The sequence below is a fragment of the Serinus canaria genome, chromosome 2, assembly GCF_022539315.1.
Source record: "Serinus canaria isolate serCan28SL12 chromosome 2, serCan2020, whole genome shotgun sequence".
Classification (NCBI taxonomy): Eukaryota; Metazoa; Chordata; class Aves; order Passeriformes; family Fringillidae; genus Serinus; species Serinus canaria.
In genome coordinates, this window is record NC_066315.1 from 95,753,026 (window position 1) to 95,775,328 (window position 22,303).

The window sequence follows — 22,303 nt, forward strand, 5'->3', positions numbered from 1 at the left end:
AATTTTTTTCTATGCCTTTTCAGATTTTTAGACTCACTAAAACTTTCCTCAGAAGACATTCTTATATTGAAAATAACTCACACAAGCTTTGGACTGCAGGATTGTCTTAGTTTGATCATTCAGGCAGCATCCCACAGGGATGTTAGAACTGCTCTCACTAGGCTTAGCTTCTATGTCCTGAATGACAGACTTGCATTAAAATGCAGTTCTGGGCCTTGTGGAGCCACTTTGAAAAGCTTTGTTTGGCAGAAAGCAATGAACAGGTAAGCTATTGACTATAAGAATCCATTAAAGGTTGTTATACTAAAATGGTAACATTTCTACTTTTTGTTTTTCAACTTCAGGGAATTGATTGTCAATGGATCTCTGATTCTGATTTAAATATAAATAAATATATATATATATATATATATATATATTTATATACATATACATATATACCCACATCCATCTATCTATATTATCTATTTATCTATCTATAATTTCTATATATTGATATATTATTGATATATTAAATATCTATGTATCAATATCTGGGCTGACAGGATCCTTAAGCAGGTCAACAAGGGGGAGTGCAGAGTCTTGCACTTTGGGAGGAGCAATCCCATGCTGGTGACCCAAGCTGGAAAGCAACTTTGCAGAAAAGAACCTGGGCGTCCTGTGGGACATCAAGGTGAAAATAAACCAGCAGTTTGTCCTTGCAATAAAAAAAGGCAAATGTTACACTGAGCTGCTTTAGGAGGAGTGTTAGCAGCATGTTGAGGCAGGTGATCCTTCTGTTCTATTCAATGCTGGTCTGGAGCTCTGGGTCCCATTTTGGACTTGCCAATATAAGAGAGAATCATATGGAGCACACATACTGGAGAGAATCCAATGAAGAACCATAAAGATGATGAAAGACTGGAATATCTTTCATTTGAGTAAAGGGTGAGAGGGCTAGGACTGATAAATGTGAAGTAAAGAATACTCTGAGTGAAGATCTTAACAATGTGTACAAGTCCCAGAAGAGAAGGTGGGGCCAGACTCTTTCCAGTGGTGTCCAGTGAAAGAAGGAATGGCCACAAACTGAAACACAAGAGGATCCCTGTGAATGTCAGGAAACACTTTTTTACTGTGGAGGTGACCAAATACAGACACAGGTTGCCCAGACAGGAGGTTGTAGCATCTCTGTCCTTAGAGTTACTCAGAAGCTTCCTGGACACAGTCCTGAGCAACCAGCTGCACGTGTCCCTTCAGAAGCAGGGTGGCATGACCAGGGGATCCCTGCAAGTCCCTTGCGATCTCTAAGATTGTGATCTTGCAATTTACATAAATAAAACCATCAAATATTTAAAATTCTATATTTAAAATAAGGGCTATTTGAAATGCATAGGAAAGCTTTGCTATTATTGTCAAATGCTAGTATTTAATAGATAATTAACTTTTTATTTCCTTTGTGACCCTGCTCAGATTTCTCTACAGTTTACTAAACAGAATTCCATTATTACCATATGCAAACAGATTTTAAAATATGTGTAACTATTTTGCATAATAATAACAATAACAACATTAACAGTATATTGTATATATTTGTGTATCATGGGCTAATACAATGCCATATTTGCTATATGTGTGATATACAAATTTACTTCATATAATTTAACCTTTGCAGTAACTCCAGTCCTATTAGCATGAGATTTTAAGTGCTCTTTAAAAAAGGTACAACTATTAAAGCTTTTATTTGTATTGCAGGTTTCTACAAGTGCTTCCAGCTTCAGTGGAGGATGAAAAGCTTTTGGTAGATGTCATAAGATTTTTAAACAAATTGCTTAGAGAGCAGAAATCAAATCTGGAGTCAGACCATCTAAAGTGGATCTTGAAATCATTGCTTAAAAATGTAAGAATGGGGTTGTTGTACATACTTACATGATTTGATTGACCACATAACTGTACTTGCACACATATGTGCCTACCTGCAGAGCTGCATGAGGGTGTGCTTAGCTACCTAGCTACAAGTGTATAACTTAAGTAACATGCAAAAACATCCATTGTATACAAATGGATGTTTGTATACAATGGATGTTTTTGTATTTTTGTCTCCATTGAGACAATTGTAATTAAGTCTCCATTTTTCCACAAATGTTTAGACTGTATTTTTCCATTTGCAAATACAGTCTAAACATTTGTGGAAAAATGGAGACTTAATTTCAATTACTTATAGAGTACTGGTACTTCAATTTATATCGCTATCTGGGAAGCCTGTCAATTTTTTTAAGTATGACCCATTCAATACATTAATATAAAACCTTAAAGCCATTTGATTTGAAGTCTTTCAAGCAGCTGAGAAGTCCAAAATGCAGTCTGAACTAATTTTGTTACTGTGTTTTCTGGTTTTTTTGTGATCTATTTTTTATTGCTGGCTATTACTGTATTACTTCGGGTTTTCTTTCATCCTTCATAATACACTGTCTTCTTAATGCCAAGATATTTGAAAGGCCTTAACAGTAGATTCTTTTATGGCATTTAGTAGATTCAAGTTAGTGGTAGGATTATAGGAATTATAGGAATTTTTCACTAAACTTTTTGCAGTTACTGCTTAGTTAAGTAATCATGGAATTTCTGGTTTATAATGTATGTGATTTGTAAGTTTTCAACAGAAAAAAAATTGCTTTATTGAAGGCATTAAGAGAGGATTTAAAAATGCATTATGTGACTGTATTTTTTATTCTTTTCTTTTAGCAGCCAAAATCCCTTACGGGCCTCCTGGTGCGACCAGAATCGCAAGTGCAGGATGAAATGGATGAAACACAGGCTGCTGTCAGGCAACGACTGGATAAAGAACTCATTCGTCTTTTTAACCTGTTGTTAGTTTGTTCCATGTCTGTGACTGACAGGTACAGTGCAAATGGACCTGCCTCTGTCATTCTGACTGGGCATCATAACACCTATTGCTGCTGAATTTTGGTCACAATTTGGATGTCATTACATCATGGCTCAATTGCTCTGAACCGTGAATATACACTCTTGAAATGAAGATCAGCATTGGACATTCCCTTTGACTCTGAAGTCAGGAAATTAACCAGGAAATTTGAAAGAGAATGTGCTAGTGGTCACTTAGCAAATGCATAATTAAATTGATTGCATGGAGAAGATGGGCTATTTCTTTTTTGCTGCTGCAAATTTGTATGAGCAAATGGTAACTTTGTTGATTTTGTAGCATGTATTTATAGCAAAGTAAAACATTGGAATATGAAATAGCAATGAATGTTTATTTTCATTGAACTCCTTTTGGCCTATTTGCAACAGCTACTTTTGGCATGAAGCTCCAACCTTTTTCTGTCAATTGAGCAAACACAGAAATTAATTTACATTATATTTTCTTCACATTTCTCATAAAACCTTTCCCATCCTAAATCTCTCTATCCACATGTATCCTAAGAGCTACTAAAATTGTAGTTCAAGATAATATTTGATTATTTAATGTCACAATATTTTTTGTGAAAATATTTTCAGAATGTTATCTTTCTCATTATTTCCACTTGGTTATTTTCTAAAAGTTTTGACAGTGGGAAAAGGGCATATTATAGAAATCTGTGGTAGGTATGTATCACACACTCCTGTATTTTTTATCTGCTTAAATCTAGGTTTATTGGTTTTTTGCAGGACATGTTTTTAAACTTGTCTCTTGAATCAGAACAAACTTAAGTGTAACAGGCCATACATTTAAGAGTTGGACTTGACAATCCTTGTTGGTCCCTTCTAGCTTAGAATATTCTAGACACTGTGTGATTCTGGAACTACTGAGTTTTGCAGCTCTTCTCAATGTGTTATCCATTGTCCTCAATCTCTAGCTCTTTATTTAGCATGCTCCTTAATAATAAGTTATATCTCATTTGTCTTTTTTTAGTTAAGCAATTTCATTGTAATCAGATGCAATGCTTTCAGAACTGGGGTAATGCTAGAAATGTCAAATTTGATTTCATATTACTCTTTGCATAATGTAATATTAAGTAATTGAGATGCTGAGCCTCCCAAGCTAACAGTAAGAAGAATGAGCCGCTGGCCTTATTCAAAATGATTCTTTGTAATAGCTTTGTATTGATGGTTCATCTGTTTTGTTTTTTACAATTAATCCAGAGAGGGCTTGGAACTTGCTGGCTCATTCAGAACAGAGCTGGCTCTGAAGCTGCTTCAGTGCTTAAGGCTAACAGATGCACCACATTTTTATGGACTCCCATCACTGGAGAGAACCTTACAAGGAATGGTTCATGTTACTGCTCTTCCAGGCTGGAGTACCTATTCTGCTGCAGTTGAACCTGTCACAATTTGTAAGAAATATTTAACAGGTCTTCTTGAGGTGAGTAGCTTATGTTCTTACTTAGCTTTTGGTTTGAATGCTGGTAAAGAACTGTGTAACTAATGACACTATGCTTTTTACAGTGTACTTCTGGTGAATGTTGTCAGTAGTAATAGGTGTGGGAAAGATGCTTTTTCCTGCTAAGTAAATAGGAATGCTATGGAGACTAGATTGAGTGATGTGTCTGTAGTTGTGAAGATTGGTTGTATTGCATGTGCTTCCATCAGTGGTTTAAGAGGTAATACAAAGTGACTGTAGTTTTAAGCAAGATAAAAAATATATGTGGAGTTTTTAATAACTGAAACTCCAAGAGGAAAAATCCAAGGTAACTTCCCCCAGGCAAAATCCACATATGAAAGGTGGTCTCGGAGAAGATGATTAGCTTGTTGAGTAGGTTGTTAACACAGAGAAAGCAGAAAAGAAGTAATTCAAGCTGCTGCAGTTGCTTAAAAGACAAAATTTCATTTTTATTTTCAGTGTTCTTCTATGTTTTCCAAATCCATGGATGTGGTGGACAGCTAGCTTTTGCTTCTAAAATGATGTCTTTTGAAAACTGCAGCCTTCTTAAAAGGAAAAGCATAATGCTGACTTTCTGTTTGTTTAACAGAATTAACATATTCAGTAATATACTTTTAGAAGTTTTAAGTTCAAATACCAATACATCTGATGAAGAAAAGATATGGTGTTTTAGGGGCCTTAACTTGCCAAGATTTCTTGAGTAGAAGGAAATAAACATTTTAGACCTGTTTGATTAGATGAGCTCTGTCACTTGAAGTCTAGACTAAAAATGGCATTAAGGTTATAGATGTTGTCATGCAAATGAAAGAATATTACTGGAAAAAATAATAATAAATAATATGGCATGCAATCAATTTGTGATGTGTAAACTCTTGTTCAGAAGAATTAGGCAGTTTTATTTGACTTAAATATGAAAATAAATGTGGGTTTCTTTTGGAGAAGAATGGAGAAAGTGGATATAAAAAAACTTCTGTAGGCTGGGACACTGAAAGGAAGAACAACAGCAAAAATACAGAGGTTTAAATCACTGTGTTTTGTGGAGAAAAGTAAATCTAGACATCTATCTTCTAAGATTTTTTTTTTTCAAGTATTTTGGGGCATATGTTGTTGAAAGCAGCATGCCTTTTAATATGCATGGTTAGTTATTTGGTCAGACAATTTATTTTATCTTAGGATCCACTGACCTTCATTTCTGTTTATTAGTATTTGATATAGAAAGCTGATAAATTTCTCCAAATCACAATGAAATATATAAATGACACTTTCTCTTGAACACTTGAACACTCTTGAATTTTGAAAATAAATTTTGTTTTTAATTCCAGACATAGCAAAAGAAAACCAGGGTGCAATAACTGAACTTTCAGGTCCATGAAAAGAAATTTTCAGGTTTCTATTCAACTTTAAGCTGTGATCGTAATCTTCATTTGAATAAAAAATCAAAAAAACACAGATGTTCTAAAGTTTAAATGTACAGGAGCCCATTACTCAGAAATAAAGAAATTCTTACAATTCAGCTAGAAATCTATCAACTTTTCATGAGTTTAAGTTATGATTTAGTGTGTAAGACAGTTTGTACTCTGTGTGCTGTTTACAGTAAAGCTGTTATGAATTTGTACCCCCACTCTTAGGTCATCTCATCGTTTTATGTTGAGTGGGGGGGAAATGCCATGTCCTTCATGGGAAAAGGGGTGACAAAAAGCACAGTCCTTTGCTTGCTTCACTTATCTCATGAAATGATGGCTCAAGCCAAGGATATGGTGAGTGCATTCCAGTTGTTATCTCATCACAGGTGAGGGCTATGCAGAGAGATTTTAACTGCTGAAGTTCAATGCTAACTTTCTGTCATGGTTTAGGAATGGTACTCTCTGACTGAGTAGAACTGCTGAAACCACACCACTGCTTACTCTTCCTTCCCCTCCAACTGGAAGCACAAAAGACCAAAAAAACCCCACATTGATCTCATTTGGTATATAATCTTAGATAAATGTACAGGATAGAGTATACAAAATGAAATTATTTTGTAAATAATTCTGTGGATTTTGAAAGGCCTTCCTTCAGAATAAATATAATTTCCTTTCTATAAAAATATTGAAGCATCGGGATTTTCTGTAGGATGAAAAAATTTAAGAATTTGTAGCATCATTATTTCTTCAGCCTCACAGACAGCAGATTTTCTAACCTATGTTTAAAAGTTCATGTACATAGGGCTTTCATGATTGTGTGTGTGTGTGTATATATATGTATGTAAATGAAAAAAATATGTACATACATGGAAAAAGGATTACCAGATAAAAGGAGCTATCATTACATAATAGCAAAATTCATATTGTGCTTTGTGTTCATGTACATGTTTGAGGGCTAGATTTGCCAGTTTAGTAAGATAGCCTTTATTCTGAAGCAATTGAAGCAAATTCAACAATTAAGTATTATTTAAAAGAATTAAAATACAGTCTTACTGATATCTGTGATAGCCACAAATGAAAACCTTTCTTTACGATCAAGCCTGCATGCGACTAGAAATTGCAGTGTACCTGCTTCTCCAAATTCCAGGTGTCTCTTTCTTCAGTTCTCTACTGATTTTTCAAGATACTAGGTACTGGAAGAGTTTATTAAAATTGGGAGGGGACAGAGCTGCAGGGAGACAGCAGCCTCCAAAGACTTAGACCATAAATGTATAGATGAAGGTGTGGACTCGATTTTTTTAGTATCATTTTTATAGAGTAATATGCATAGTAGCATAATGATAAGTTTTATTTTTTTGTGTTTCTAAGTCATGCTCTGTGTTTATGACAGTGTTACTGTTTAGACTGTACTAATAATTTTTAGTCTCAAAGAAATTTTAAAACCCGGCTGTTGTTTACAACCATGTGATTTAGTGTCAAATCCTTATGAAAAGAGAAGTACAAAATTATTCTTCCTTTGTGCAATTAGTGTTATACAGAACTGTTGTAGTAGTTGTTGGTATCTCACACTGTTAGTACAGTGGTATGGGTTGAAAGATTTATAAAATAATTTTCTAATTTGTTTTCTGTTTGCTAATCAGGACTGGATATCTCTTTGGTCCTTGGCGTATGATAGTGGTGAAGAACAAGTTCTATCTCCTCTAGGTCTGGCATGGCTGGTTCCTTTATGGGTAGATCGAGATCCTGAGGTTTGTTACTGTGATATTAACTTCATATCTTATTTTGACCCTTAAGCATTTGAAAATTTTTGATTCATTAATGTATTTAATAGTAGAACTGCTGTTCTGTATTATTTAAAATGTTAACTCTATCCTAAATAGCAGTAATAATACAGTAGGGAGAGTGTTTACATATAAGCATCATCTGAGAAATCCTTCTTTATATCTTGTGTATGCTTTCATTAGTCATCACTATCATGATTTCACTGGCAGTTTTCCTTGTCATTGTTGGAACTTAGCTGCAAAACAGAAACATTTACATGAACTAAAAATTCAGAGCAAATGTATTTAATGGAAATCTGTTAAATTATATGAGTTTGCTAAATGGACCTATTTTCAAGTGGTAAAATATGAAGAATATTAAAGACTATCTTGCTTAGTTTTGAATACTTAAACATAATTTTGTTTATTTACTTTGTGAATAAACACAGAATGAATTTTGATGTGATTGTGAGTAGAGAGCAAGAGAAATATTGGAAAAGAGGTTGTTACTTTTGAAATTATTCCCTTAAGCTCCAAATTCAGTTGATACAACTTAATAATAATAAAGTATTGCTAACTACTGTAAGAAATGCCACTTTCTGTTGTGCTTATATGTACTAGGTCAGATTTACAGCACTTGGAATAGGATCAGCTCTTACATCTCTTGAAACAGGATGTATTGCTTTAGCAGAAAGCTGCCAGAATATTTCAGGAGGCCTGTGGGGAACGGTGATAAACATCCTTCTGGATCAATCTGAATGTAGCATGGTACGCAGGGAGGTATGTTTCTTGTGTCCTGCTGTTGTAGATTGTTAACTTGTAGATTTTGATTATGAAGAAAAAAGATTTTGTATTTTTTATAGTATATATCCATTATCTGACACTGCACAACATCTGCTGCTTTGCGAGTTAAACACTACCTGATTAATAGAAATGTTTAGCTGCTTATTTAGGAATTGCAGAAGAAGGAGCAAATACAGATTACTTATTTCAAATCTGAAATGACATAAACAATACAAGTGAACTCATAAAAACTCCTGAGGCTTACTCAGTAAGATAAATAAATTGCTAAAGCATAACTAATCGGCCTGATTTTAATCGCTGGTTTGTAACATTTATGAATGCTTTGGTACGAACTCATTACCTGATCTGCAGTAAATATGTGTTCATTGCAGACATGAACTAATCTAATTTGTCTAGGCACTAAGTTTTACTGGTGAGAACTGAAGGTCTGTACTATGGTAGAATAACACTAGGATTGTATATAGATGGATTTAAGCTCTGTACGTTTTATTTGCAATTTTTTTACAGCTCTAGTTGTAAGGTTTTCCTTCTGTTCTAATCAATAAGAAATAAAAGCTCTGACACTTGGTGACTTGGTTTTTTTCCCAGCTCTACTGCTTAACTAATTTTATTTTTCAAAGTAATATTTGAAATTATGTCTCAAAATGCCTTTGATAATGTGCCATTGATTATTTTATTTTACTCCAAATTATTGTCTCTTAAGATTCACATCATTGACAAAAGATTGACAAAATATTTAAAAAGAGGAATTTCAAGCCATGCACAGACATGTGAAGTGTGTGTAATATAAATTAGAAAAACAAACATGCTCTATGTGTATTTATAAAAAAGGAAATATTTTAAACACGTCTCTGTCCTAATGGGTTCACCACATTGTCCCAATTATTTTTTAATAATTAATAGCCCCAAAACAAAAGGACAGTGGAGTGACTGATCATAAACAGTTATCTAGGTTTTTCTGTTCAGGATTTTTTTCCCCTAGTACTTGTAATGCTTGTTCTGTACTATTGTCTGTACTGGAACAGTGATGAAAGTATTTTATAAATACATTTGTTTCTTTGTCGTTTCTATCCCATCTTTTCCCTGTCTTTTTTTATACCAGCCTGCTCTTTTTCCATGCTCTAATGACGTCTCTTGTAAGTGAAGTTTGAAGGCTTTGAAGTTATATCCTTCTAATTATTTTTTCCCTGCATGAACATGGGAATTCTGTGTATTTCAGCATATATCTGAAGTAGTGGGATAATGTGTAGACAGTACTTTTCAATCTTATGTGGTTTTTTGAACTGTGATGGCTAGATGGCAATATTGATGTTTTAATTTATTTCAGGCTGCTTTTATTCTACAAAATCTGCTTGTGATTCCAATGCCTACAGAAGACACAAAAGATTGTATTTGGCAAGTGAGTGACTATTATATTTGATAACAAAAGTCATGGTGTTGCAGAGAGATGTCATTTTATATGAAAAGTTGTGTCAGAATACCTATAAAATATGAATTTAAAAAAATTACATGTCTAAGGTTACATTTTGGAAAGAGAAATAAATGAATAGACAAACTTCTCTCAAACTTTTGGCAAGCTCAATAAAACAACCAAATTTAGATTACATATGTGTTGCATTTCATGAATGTAGTATCTTTGGGTTGCTAGGAAATTGCTTACTTATATGGTATATTGTTAATGTTTTTGGATAGAAATTGATAATTTATTTTACTCACACTTGGAATGCAGGTCAAACATGATTTGAGGGGCATGAGAAAGAGGAAATTCTGTAATGTGATGTTTATAAAATGTTTTGAAGGAGAGATGAAGCAGTTTGTCACATAGGTCAATTTAAATGCTTCTTGAAGACAACCACTTTGTCAAAGCACAGTGAACTAGACCAGGTTGCTCAGGGCTGTTTCCAGTTGAATTTTGAGTTTCTCCAAGAATAGAAACTCCACAGTCTCTCTGGGCAACTTCTTCTCATGTTTGGCTACCCTCAGATAGAAAGTTTTTTCTTAGGTTTAAATAGAATTTCCAGTATTTTTGTTTTTGCTCAATGCCTATTCTTCTGTCAGTGGATGCCAGTGAGAGGAGTCTATCTCTCTTTACCTTCTCTTATCAGATATTTTTAAAATTGATAAGATGCCCTGGAGACTTTTATAGTTCTGTTCTTGAGTCAGTCATCTTATTTTACTCTCAGCAAGTCTGGTTCATTGTACATCAGGATGTTGGATCTTAGCTTGCAATTTTTAAATTTTTTGTGACCTTCTTATCTGTTTTTAATTCCTGTCTTGCTCCTTTCAGTGTGTGAGATTACCTATATGGGAACAGTGTATATTAGTTTTTGAAGAAATTTGCAGATGCAGCAATATTATTTTTAATCTGTTCCTTTCTGCAAAAGATCAAGTCAGTGCTGAAAGGCATTCCAGCTGTTTTCCTAGGATAAGTTATCTATGATTCAGCTGCACCCAAAATTGATTATGCTATTTCTTATGAATTGTACAGCATGTCTCATCTTTTCTTTACATGTAATCATAAAAGAAGATGTGGAAGGAATTTTACACATCTGACCCTTGTTTCAGTCTTGCTAATTCTAATTTATCAATATAAATAGTAATTGTCTAAATTCATAATAGTAGGGGGTAACAAGAGGGCAGCCGTTGTAGCTTGTCAATATAGACTCTATTAAAAGTTGCTTTTTAGCCTTTTATAAAAAAATTCAATTACTATGGTGAGGTGACAAAAATTGAATCCAGTTGCACAATTCTGGATGAATTCCAGTGCAATTAAAAGAAGCATTGAGTCAATGTGATTCTTATTAAGAACTTCATTTAATGGAAATTGCTCATCACTTAAAAAGTGTTCACGCTGAAAGATGTTATCAAACAACACTTCATGGTTACTGGTAAATTAAAACTGTTCAAAATAAAAACAACAATTAAAATTGTAACATACCACCAGGATAAAATTTTATATTTCAGAGTAACTTTTTTCCCTTGCATTGAATAAGGTGATTTTTCTGCTTCCTTTGGTGCCAGGAAGAAAATGAGGGCTGTTAAATGGATCTTGGTGAATAGTAGGAATACTGTGCCATAGCCAAATTAGGACATTACCATTTTATTCCTTAGGCAAATAGGACTGGAAAAAGAAAAATAAATGGAGTTTGTAGGCCAGTATCTTCATGAGGATGTCTCTAGTGTTACTTTTGTCTAGTTGGTCTGCTTTATAATATTTCATTTTGATATGTCACTTTAAAAATTTCCTACGCTGCTCTTTAGTCATGAGTAAAGTCAACCTGTGGAAAGTACTCCAAGAGTGCAGCAGACTGTGTTGTATTAAGATTGCTGAAGTCAAGCACTCTGTCAATGTAATTGATGAGAAACTTTTTCAAGGCCCCCCATTGTACAATAAAGAATCTGGCATGGCTTTTGAAACTGGCAAAGACAATCCTGGGCAGTAAAATTTGGACTAAATTTATCAGTATTTCCTTAGTTTGCACTTGCCGTAGTCAATACAGTCTAAGTCTATTGATGACTGTATGAGTAGAGTTTTATAATTCATCATAAATAGTGTCCTTGAAATGCTACTTTCTGCCTCAAACTGTTCATCATATCTCATTCTCCACTAGTTGGTGTAAAAGGCAAATAGTGAAAATAGTTTCTGTATTACAGAAACCAAAAAGAATGAGAGTAACAATCTAAAATTTTGGTGATAACTTATCTTGTAATATAAAATAGTGTTACTGCTTCTACTGTATCTGGTTTTGGGTTTAGTTGGTTTTTTATTGGAAAATAAACTTGTGTCCAGTGTAACTTAAGTGTTTGTGAGAGAGTCCCTTGAGGATAGATAGTGTTTTCAAATTCCTTATTTTCAGTTGATCCAGCTCTGCTCTTTCCTGACTGCCAAAGAAAGTTTCTAATTAGCACTAGAAGTTTTTCTTTCCATTATTTTAACTAATTTATTTTTTAACTACTGCAGGATGCCCTCTAAAATTGCCTTTCTGAATGTAGTTGATTTGAATTTTTGATTTCTTCTGCCTTCTTTGCATTTCTAATTTTTATGGTCAGTCTAAACCAGTTTATGCGTAGCTTAATAAAACTTTTTTGGTTTTTGTGTTAACATGGAAGACAACAATGAAACTAACAAAGGTAGTCAACTTAAACTAAGTCAACCTAAACAGCTGAGTTTATTACCAGTAAACTAAGTTTACTGGTAGTAAACTTAACTGTTTATTTGAAATATGACTAGAATCCATTATCTTTAGGTATAAATCCACTGCTCTAGGAAGTTTTCCCTGATGTCAGTACGTAAAAAGAAATAATTGAAAATCCTACTTCAAAGAGAATTTTTCTTGGTTATGTCTTGCCTTCTAAAGTAATCTTTTTTCATAGAAGATTGACATAGCTAGATGTAGTATAATGACAGTATACTCTAGGGCAGGAGGACTTTTTCAGGATATTTAGTCTTATCTAAGTGTTGTTTTTGCCTAAGGAAAACGTTTTCATTGCTTAATATCTGTAAGTAGAAATAAATGAGACATTAAAATTGTAAAATCTACTGATACATTTACTGTCTTGAAGCCACTCATTTACAGCTTTTCATGAGTTCTTACTTAACTGTTAGCACACTTCTCAGGAGATAAATAGCTGTTTGATTTTGCTAAGTCATGACAGCTTTTGTAAAATATTATGATTTAGCTCAACGTTAAAATCTGCATTTCATTTTTGGAATTTATTAGTTACAGCCTGCAAACCAGTGTACACATGTATACACAGCATTAGCCTTAGTTAGGGTGGGTTTTTCTGAAAGTTTATTCTATGTAAAACATTTCTTTAAAGTTATATCTGTGGATTTCATGTCTTTAGGGTCCTTGTGTACATGATGAAGAATCTGGCCTCTCTCAGACAGGAATACCTGCTCTTCAAGCCCTTTTGTATCACTGCCAGTTCTATGAACATGTGAATCAGATGGTGAAGCACTGTTACCTGGGATGTTACATGTTTGATTTGAATTCTTGCAAGGAAGACAAGCTCAACATAGAAAAAGGTGGTGTGACTGGTAAGTGATGTTGATGTAATCTTCTGGTATTTGAAACCTACTTAAATAAAGTGTTGTTTTGAGTAACTTACCTCCAATAATTCTTAATAAGAGGGGAATGGAATGTATATAAACCCTGCACTTAAGTATGTTGTGAAGTCAAAAGATTGCTGTGAGGATTTAAGTAGTTAATCTCTAGTTTAACGTAGCTCAGAAAAAGTTCAGAGCTGTTACTTACAACTTCAGAAAATGGAAAAGACGTAATTGGTTCTGCAGTAAATTTTCTTGCAAAATGTTGGGGGTAAATTATTTTAACAATTTCCACTTTATGACATCTAGTCAACTTTCATGAAAAGAAAATTTGGGAAAAAGAAATACATTAACTTTCCTTAGATTTCTGTTTCTTGATGTGTTCAGCTTCAAAGTTACATGAGCAGGAATCGACTCTAATAATCTGCATTCTAAGACATTCAGATATAATTTAATTCCTAGACTGATGAAAGGTAATACTCAGATTGGATTTATTTGTTTATTTTTAACCTTTATTCCCTTGGAATATCTCAGATCAAACTTTTATATTTACTGATCCTTTATTGAGCAATATTTCTAAGGCTCACTGTGATGCATTGTGGGAGCACTTCCATGTTCAAATATATCTGATGATCCTAAGTTTAGATAGCTAGGGGTTTTTTCAGAGGTGAATTAGTAAAAGCTTTCACGGGGTAGAAAATTAATGAGGGTTTTTTTTTTTCTTTTCTTAGCTATTTTTGTGGGCCTAAGTTTCCATATTTCCATCTTTTAAGGCTGCTGATTTAAATAGTTCTTTTTAAGTTCGTGTCATGGCTGAAGAGGGAGCTTCAGAGGAAGTTGTTGAGAGAAGCCCTCCCACTGAGTCACAAGGAGCAGGAAGGACCCCCTTGCTCTTTAAATGTCTTCTTAGAGAGGAGCCTGGCTGCAGCTGGATTCAAACCTAGACCCAGACTTTATTAATAGTTTAAATCTTAGGAATTGTAGAGATGTGTTTGAACCTTTGTCTAACTTTATCTTGTGGGATTAAGGATGGCAAACCAGATATATTTATATAAAATTTAATTACTTACTATGATAAATGACTAGACAAAAAGATCATAATCAGCCTTATTTACTACACGGTATAGAAGCTAAAACAGCTATTGTAGTTTAGTGTACTTTATCAAAGGAATTATGTTAAAGCAGCTATATTAAAGCTGGCAAAAAAGCAATTATTAAGTAGAGATTGATGTTACTCACCCATACCAATGACCCTGGCAAATCTTTTGCTCAGGCTGGAGTGACCATGAGCAGTATCCCCACCTCAGGGAGGAATCTCCACACACACTCCAAGGGGTATTTTAGAAAACCTGCTGTTTGCAAGTGAGACTGGACTTTCAGAGTTTAAAGTGATTGACTGTCAGTCATATGTCTCAGGCCAGCTGGGCCTCAGGATTTTTGGATAAGAAGTGGCAGACATGATAAAAGTATCCTTCAGCTCCCTATCAGGATGTTTAACTTTTGGGGTTGCTGAGTCAGGCTGGTTTAGTATAATTCAGCATGACGCCCCTCTCAGTTCACCACTTACAGCTTTGCAATATAAAGTATTGTTTGAGGTGTTTTGCACATGCCAGGCCAAGCATCCTGCTGGATTCTGCATTTGATTAAGCTGTTCCAGAGGCAATTTCTTCAGTGTCTGCTTTTTTTAATCTATAAGTGTAATTTTTCAATCCAACCCATTTTACTGCTCCCATGGTCCTCTAATATGTGCCTTTTGGTAGTTCTGTTAGCTCCTGCAATATTGTATCCAAGAGTAACTTAAAATGTAGAATGGTACAACTTTTCAGTGAGCAATTCAGATACATTTTATTCAGTCTTTGCAAAGCAAAGCCAGAAAGTACAGTATTTCAGGAATAAGAAATAATATTTTTGTTTCCTTAGAAAGGGGAGAACAGGACCTAAACCTTATTGGGCTTTTCCCTATGTAGTTTTCTCATATTTTTTAGGAAAGTATAAAAGTCTTCTTCAATGTAATGTTAAAAATAAGATAGTTCAGTTTAGTGATTACTGAGGACATATGCAGGACATCTACTTTTGTAGGTTTGCACTCACAAACTGTGAAGTGTAACTTTATTCTTCGTTATTTTCTTTTTTAAGTATATGACAGCTTCAACAGTACTGCTGACAGATTTGTGCTATAACATTTTTGGCACTTTTTATTCTGAAATAGATTTACATAATAATTCTGCCTTTGTTGTATTTATGAATATGGGTCCTCTTGAAACTATTTCTCTTAAAATGAGAATTTGAAGTTTTTGGAAGAGAAGGACATCAGTTTATTTTGTGTTCTTTGAGACCCTAGAATAGTACTTCAGTACTTTTGTACTCTTGCATTTTAACTAAAATGAAATCTGAACTATTTGAAATGACTGAAGCCTATGCAACTGCAGTTTGAGTGTACTTTTTCCAAACTACTTTATGTTGCACTGCAAATTTTTTATTTCTGTTTATTCAGGGAATTTGATGTGTAAGATTTTATAGATACAATGTATGAAAACTTGTGTTCTGTGATCTTCAGAAGGATAGCTGTGGTTGGCTATTTTTTCACCAAATAGTCCTTTAAAAAGATTGTTACACTAATTTTGATTATTATTTTTTTGCCCTACAGATTTTGATGATTCTCTCAATCTTTGGAAGGCTCCACCTAGTCAGAGAAAATCTTCACATTCTCACTCAACATCGGAAACTATGGTAACTTGCAGAGTAATTATTCATTTTAAATATAAATTTGTTTGTGAACTGCTTTCAAGAAAATTAGCACTCTTAAAATCGTTAAAAAAAACTCCAGCAAAACTCCAAACCTGAAATCAGTCAGAAATTAGCTGTGAAATTAAGTTGAAATTTGCTCAATATGGCTTTAATATGCTGAAAAAACCCTTTTGTGATTCTTAACCTGAGCAAAAATAAATAAGGTAGCTTGCCTTGACTGGCTAAATGCATAAGGCAGTATTGAATTCTATAGCTTCCCACAACAAGACATATTCTCTAGAGATTACTCTGTAATTGGCTTTATTGACAAAATGCAGTTGTCTCCATTTCTGGTTGTCACTTCTGTTGCTTTTATCCAAATTGTCTGTTCAGAGTGAACCTGTGTTTACACAACACAGCTACAGAATTGGATCAATCAAAGCCACATAAATACATTGGGTATTCTGTGCCACAATAAACTCTGGATTCTGAAAATGCTTTTGTAGAATTTAAAAGTGGCACGAGTGCTTGCAGACATGGAAAATGGAAAGCAGGTGGCTGCTTGAAAAATTTCTGACTTTGGCAATATAAAGCTGCATCTTTCAAGATGGCAAATGCAGAGGAGAAAATGAAAGACATTCTTTCAGTTCCAGAGTAGATTTGCAATATTAGTTCAGGCTGTGGAGGCCTGAACATTCATTAGTTATCTGATAAAAATCATGTATTTTTCAAAGACTGCAGTATAGATCCAAGAAAACTGATATGTTGCACTGAAATTTATTTTTTAGTTTCATATTCAAAAATTTTTCATTTATGAATGACCATCTAATCTATTACTGAATCCAGAATATCATTGTTTAAAAGTTTCTTTTCTCTTAAACAGATGCATGTGTGGGTATGACAAAGGCTGATAAATCCCAAGATCCTATATTTTTTTCTTGACAAAAATTTCTATGCTCAGTTTTGCTGTGGAACGTGGTAAAAATAAAAACAGAAAGCCAGTATCGAAATTTTGTCTCAAAAGTATTACACAAGTATAATTTCCATGTTCTTTTGATTCTCTGTTACAAGTTTATTGCTGTCTAGTACTGATAATGTTATCTTCCATGTTTTTAGTAATTGAGGAAAAAGTGCACTTTAGTTGTAAATTGATTTGTCATTTTCAGAAATTTTATTAATTAATTTTATTTTTATTGATGAAGAACAACAACCACCCAGTCCCTTAGGGTAATTTTATAAACAAATATTCAAATTTGAAGATCAAAACTAAAATAAATGAAAGTGCATGTAAATCAGGAAGTACATGCAATCATGACTGCTCCTTGAAAAACATTTACATGAGAATCTCAGATTTTTTGAAAAGCAGCTGTTCCCAGATGACTTTTTACTGAATAAATTGAATGCCACTTACTTAGAGGAATGAAAATTGACCAAATTTCGTCTTGTTTTGTTCACATTACTTGAAGACAAAATTAAACTGCAACAATTCTTATTAGGGCTTGGTGTCTAATCTTGTTTTTATGAAGAATTGGACAAGTTCATAACACTAAATTTCTTCAGCTTCAGTAGTTAACAAAAGAGAAAACGGAAAAAATAATGTGGAATCTACTAGATCAAATTATCATATTTATATATGTAAAATGGCAACATAGTTGAACAGTTAGCTCTACTATTCCATTCATCAGACACACAACTAATTATTAATTAACTTTGGAGCTGTTAATTAACTGTGGAGCTACTAAGCTGCACTAATTTGTATCAGTCTTCCACATATTTTAGACTTCATATTTGCTAAGATTAGGCTCTTACAGCTAACCATGTGAGTTTTATAGTAGTTTGTGTTTTGTTTTGTTTTGTTTTCCTTCTTTCCCTGACATGTACGAAGATTCTTAGCCACACTAAGACTTTGATTGTCATTTCTGGAAGTTAGTTTAATTACCATTTATCCTTCATGGGCATTTTTAGCAGCTGTAAACTTTATGAAGTTTTTGGGTTTTTTTTATTTACTAAGTTTCTTACCTTTAAAAAATGCCAGTGCTGACATGACATATTGAAAATTTCCAAGCTGCAAGATGTAGAGGTCTGATGTTCCAATGCCACTATCAATTAGGAGAAAAAAGGTGGATGAGCAGAACTTTGATGGAGGCTGATTGTAAACTGTATTTCAGAGGGCAGTTACCTGAAGTATCTAGTGACGTTAGGAAATACTTCTGAAAACATGTCCTAAAATCTCAGGCATTTGTAATTTAGTCCTACATAACTTCAAGTTTTTGGGTCACAGTTCGGCCCAATTTCTGTTTTGATGTATGAATAAAGAAATAGATTTACGAAATCATTACAAAAAGTTTGTAGAAGTTTGTTGCTAAATGTTGGATGTTGATGGTGCCGGGAGGATACTGTTATTCCAAGGCCACCAGATGGCGTGCTTTCCCCATCACAGATGGAAAGGAATCTGCAGGTCTCACTGGAGGGACAAATGTGTTTTAGTCGTGTGCCACAGATTTGATGAAAACGCCCACAAATATTTGAGAACGAGCAATCAAACCAAGTAAAATTGCTTTTGCTGAAAACTCTTCTCTCAGATTTTAATAAAATTTGAAAAAATTGATCTAGATAGATCCATATTCTTTCCTATTCCTAACATTCTATTAGTTTTCTCCTCTTCCAGATTTCATGTAACCAGTACTTTTTTTGAGCTGTCTGCTATCATGAGCTGATTTCACATAGAGCCATATGACCATAACTGAAAGTTGCAAATAAATTACTTTTCGGCTTCATCTTTTTTCCTCCATCCCCAAATATTTTTCCCAAATTTGGAGAAAGAAAATTGATATAAGTAAAAAGAGAGTCAGAAATTTGCAAAGACCATTAGTTAAATTTTGTTTGTTTTATACAGTAAAGAATAGTTGTGTGGGGATGAAATCAATGATTCAGTGTAATAGAAAAAGACAGCAGAACTGGATTGTCTGTACTGTGTTAACTCGTATGAGCTCTATTTTGTGTCTTTAATATCCCAGTGGATTACAGATTTTGTCAAATTTATCCTTATTTTTCTGTGAACTGGAATGTGGATAGTGCAAAAAGGCTGTCATTCTGAGATGATTAATAATCTTGGTCTTTTATGGAATAAATAGTTTGAATGTTAACTCAGGTTATCATAAGAGAAGACAAATCCTTACTCTCATTTTAACCAACATGTTTGGTTTGTGTTTCGTAGATGCGATAAGAGATCACCAATTTGCATGGAGATACTGACTTGCTTTACACTGCATAAATATGCTAGGGCTGTTGTGTGTCCAGGAAATCTTAGCAAAATGAGCAGTTATTTAAAAACTTGAGCTAAAAATGATCTAAAGACCTATATACATCTCCCAGACAGCTTTAAGTCATGGCCATTCTTTCCTATGAAATCTTCTTGCTATTTTCTATAAAAATGTGTGCTTTATTTTCTGGAACTGTGGTTACCAGAGTGCTATACAGTTAAGTGATTTAAACCTTTGAAAAGGGAACTGAATAGAATTAATCACTGCAAGCCTATTAAAGCAATGCCAGAGGGATTTTTGTACTAGAGGTTAAGAAAAGACCTTTTATTCCTATCTAGTAGATAAATGGCAAAACCCTCACATTTCTCCTGTGTTTCCACTCTGACAATTTTTGTATTCTTTTGAATTAATTCTAATCTAGAGTTGTCATCTCCCTCTCCACACACACAGAACCTTTTCCCCTATTGCACCTCCTTCCAAAGTTTCTCTGCTCAGCAACACAATGCTTCATTGCTCCCAGGAACAATATGGTAGCAGTAGTAAATATCCTTCACTAAATACTGTGTGCCAAACTTCCAGTTCATCCTTATCAAAGGTGATTTATAGAAGTGGCAAAATCTTTTTTTTTTCACCCTGGAAGGCAGAATAGTGTGGAAACAACTTCATTGTGTTACTGTATGTCTTCTGTTATGACGGCAGAAAAATTTGGGGTTTAACACATTTCCCACTGTGATGCAATTATCAATAAATGTTCCATCAGTGCAGGGAGATTATATTTTTCTAACCAGATAATGCTTTTGCTGATTTTTAAAAATTTTTTTAACATCACTGAGAACTATTTATTTTCTTGCCCAGAGTATTTTGAGAGTCTTAGAAGATGGAGAAAGAACAGTTGTATGAGGTAGCTGACACTTTTTACTAATATGTGAAAGGCTGTATAATTCATAATCATATCTGTAAGATGACTCTCAGTATAGTTAAAGTCCTTTTTTTAAAGTTAAAGTAAAACCCCCAAGGGTTTTACTTGTTTCAGAAGAACCATATGGACTGATAGAAATTACATTTTGGGTTTGTACTATTTAAGGAAAAGTGTTCTGGTTTTTCTCACCTATTAGAATGCTTGTAATTGACGTGGAGTGCTGAAAAAATGCAGAGTTTGCCATGTGTCATGATAGATTAGCTTAATATAAATAATGGATTCTACTAATTATTTAAATTAGCAAGCATAGAACTTCAAGTAACTTTTTTTAAATTGGCAAATATGCTTTTTAGTTGCGCAATCAAAATAGGATTTGAATTTCAATCACTCAGTACAGCTTGGTACTGCATTTTGCTAATAAGAAAATAATTTAGCCAAGCATTGTCTTAGTGTTTATGTGGTCCAAGCTCTGTGTTTTGGACACTCTGTGTGCTCTATATGCTCTGTCTATGTACTCTATATTTTGGATACTCTGTGTGCTCACTCTATGAGCTCTATGTGCTCCCTGTGTTTTGGACACACCCCCAGATCTTACTGTAGCTTGTTTTATGTGTTACAATAATCCTCTGATTTTTCTAGAGGAATGACTGAGCAGACTTAAGAAGAAAGACTCATGGTTGTAGGATGAACAGTAGTGGGAGACCAGTGGAGAATGCAGGAGAAAAGGAAGTGGAGGTTGCAAAGAAACAATAGCTAGGAACAGAGTGATCTGTGATTTCCTTCCCTGCACCCTTTTTGTCTTATAAGTCACTTTTATCATTTCCTTGCTTAAAAATATATTCCAACTGATGGAAACCTTTGAGATATTTCAATCTTCCTTAGAAAGCTCACTGTGAGGAAAATTCTAATAACACCCTTCTTCAAGTTGTAACTGTTGGGATTTCGTTGGATTCTCCTATATTCTGTATTCTTTGCTTTATATAGTTACACTCTTGAAGAAAATTGTCTGATGTGACTATTCCATCTAGAAGAGAAAAACCAGAATGAAAGAGTGACTTGACATGATAGATACTTGTTCTGTGCTCTGAAACAAGTTGCAGGTCTTGTGTTTCAAAAGCACATCACTTAGGTGGATTCTGGGTCTTCTCATCTAAGGCTTGTGGTTTTAAACACAGTAGCAAGAGCATTAGGAGCTTTTGAAAACACACAACATTCATAATGTAAATAATGGGTAGGAGAAGCGTAGTATTCTGTCAGTAAAGTTATCTACTGTCATTTAAACATCTCAAATCTTCATTATGAAATGAATACATCTAAGGATCACAGGATTAAGTTTAAGAGAAGTACCCAGAGTTCAGAAGACTCAGGGACATCAACTTTGACTAATGACAAATGCACTTGTGATATTTTTATCTGAGTGTGTTCTAGTACAAAGGGACAAGTGCTGATGTTCTCAGTAGAGCAAATAGTCCATGAAAAATTTGAGTTTAAATGCTTCAGTAATGTCTTTCTATCTTTATCCAAATGTAGGTTGAGTCAATTATATGGATGAAAAAGAAGGATGAAGAGAATGAATTTCCAGTAGCATGGGCATTGATCAGTTTTTGACTGAAGTGTTTCAGACTGTTCATATTGCCCATCTTTTAATAGTTTCAATTATTGGGTTCTATATCATATATATGCACACACATAGTGGACAAAATCAAATTGATTTTGAACAGTAATATTTACATAGTATTTGATTTTGTTGGTTATGATGTGTTGTTCCCCCTTCCCAAGCAGAATATAAATAAAAGACTAGTCTGTAAAAGCTGGAGTCAACTGGTTTCCTTTTTATGGCTTTCTAGATTCTGTCTGCATCACCATCACTGGGGAGTGTTACTGAGCTTCAGGCAACAGTTCCAAGTTCAGCCAGTTTTATTCCGGAAGCTGTGGTTGATCGGCTTACGGCACAAGGTAAATCAAGCTTGAGTCTTGTATCTGATGCTAAGTACAGTGTATTCACCTGCCCATATTTCAGAAT

At 34.0% G+C, this 22,303-nt stretch overlaps 1 protein-coding gene across 1 annotated transcript in view; it reads left to right on the forward strand.

Annotated features, from left to right (window-relative positions):
- RTTN (rotatin) overlaps positions 1 to 22,303 on the forward strand; it is a 79,870-nt gene that overhangs the window by 32,191 nt on the left and 25,376 nt on the right. Inside the window, 11 exon segments of the mRNA XM_050971382.1 lie at positions 24 to 263; positions 1,732 to 1,876; positions 2,719 to 2,873; positions 4,117 to 4,336; positions 5,983 to 6,111; positions 7,398 to 7,505; positions 8,139 to 8,297; positions 9,649 to 9,720; positions 13,170 to 13,362; positions 16,019 to 16,101; positions 22,128 to 22,236. Coding sequence (XP_050827339.1) covers positions 24 to 263; positions 1,732 to 1,876; positions 2,719 to 2,873; positions 4,117 to 4,336; positions 5,983 to 6,111; positions 7,398 to 7,505; positions 8,139 to 8,297; positions 9,649 to 9,720; positions 13,170 to 13,362; positions 16,019 to 16,101; positions 22,128 to 22,236 — 1,613 coding nt within the window.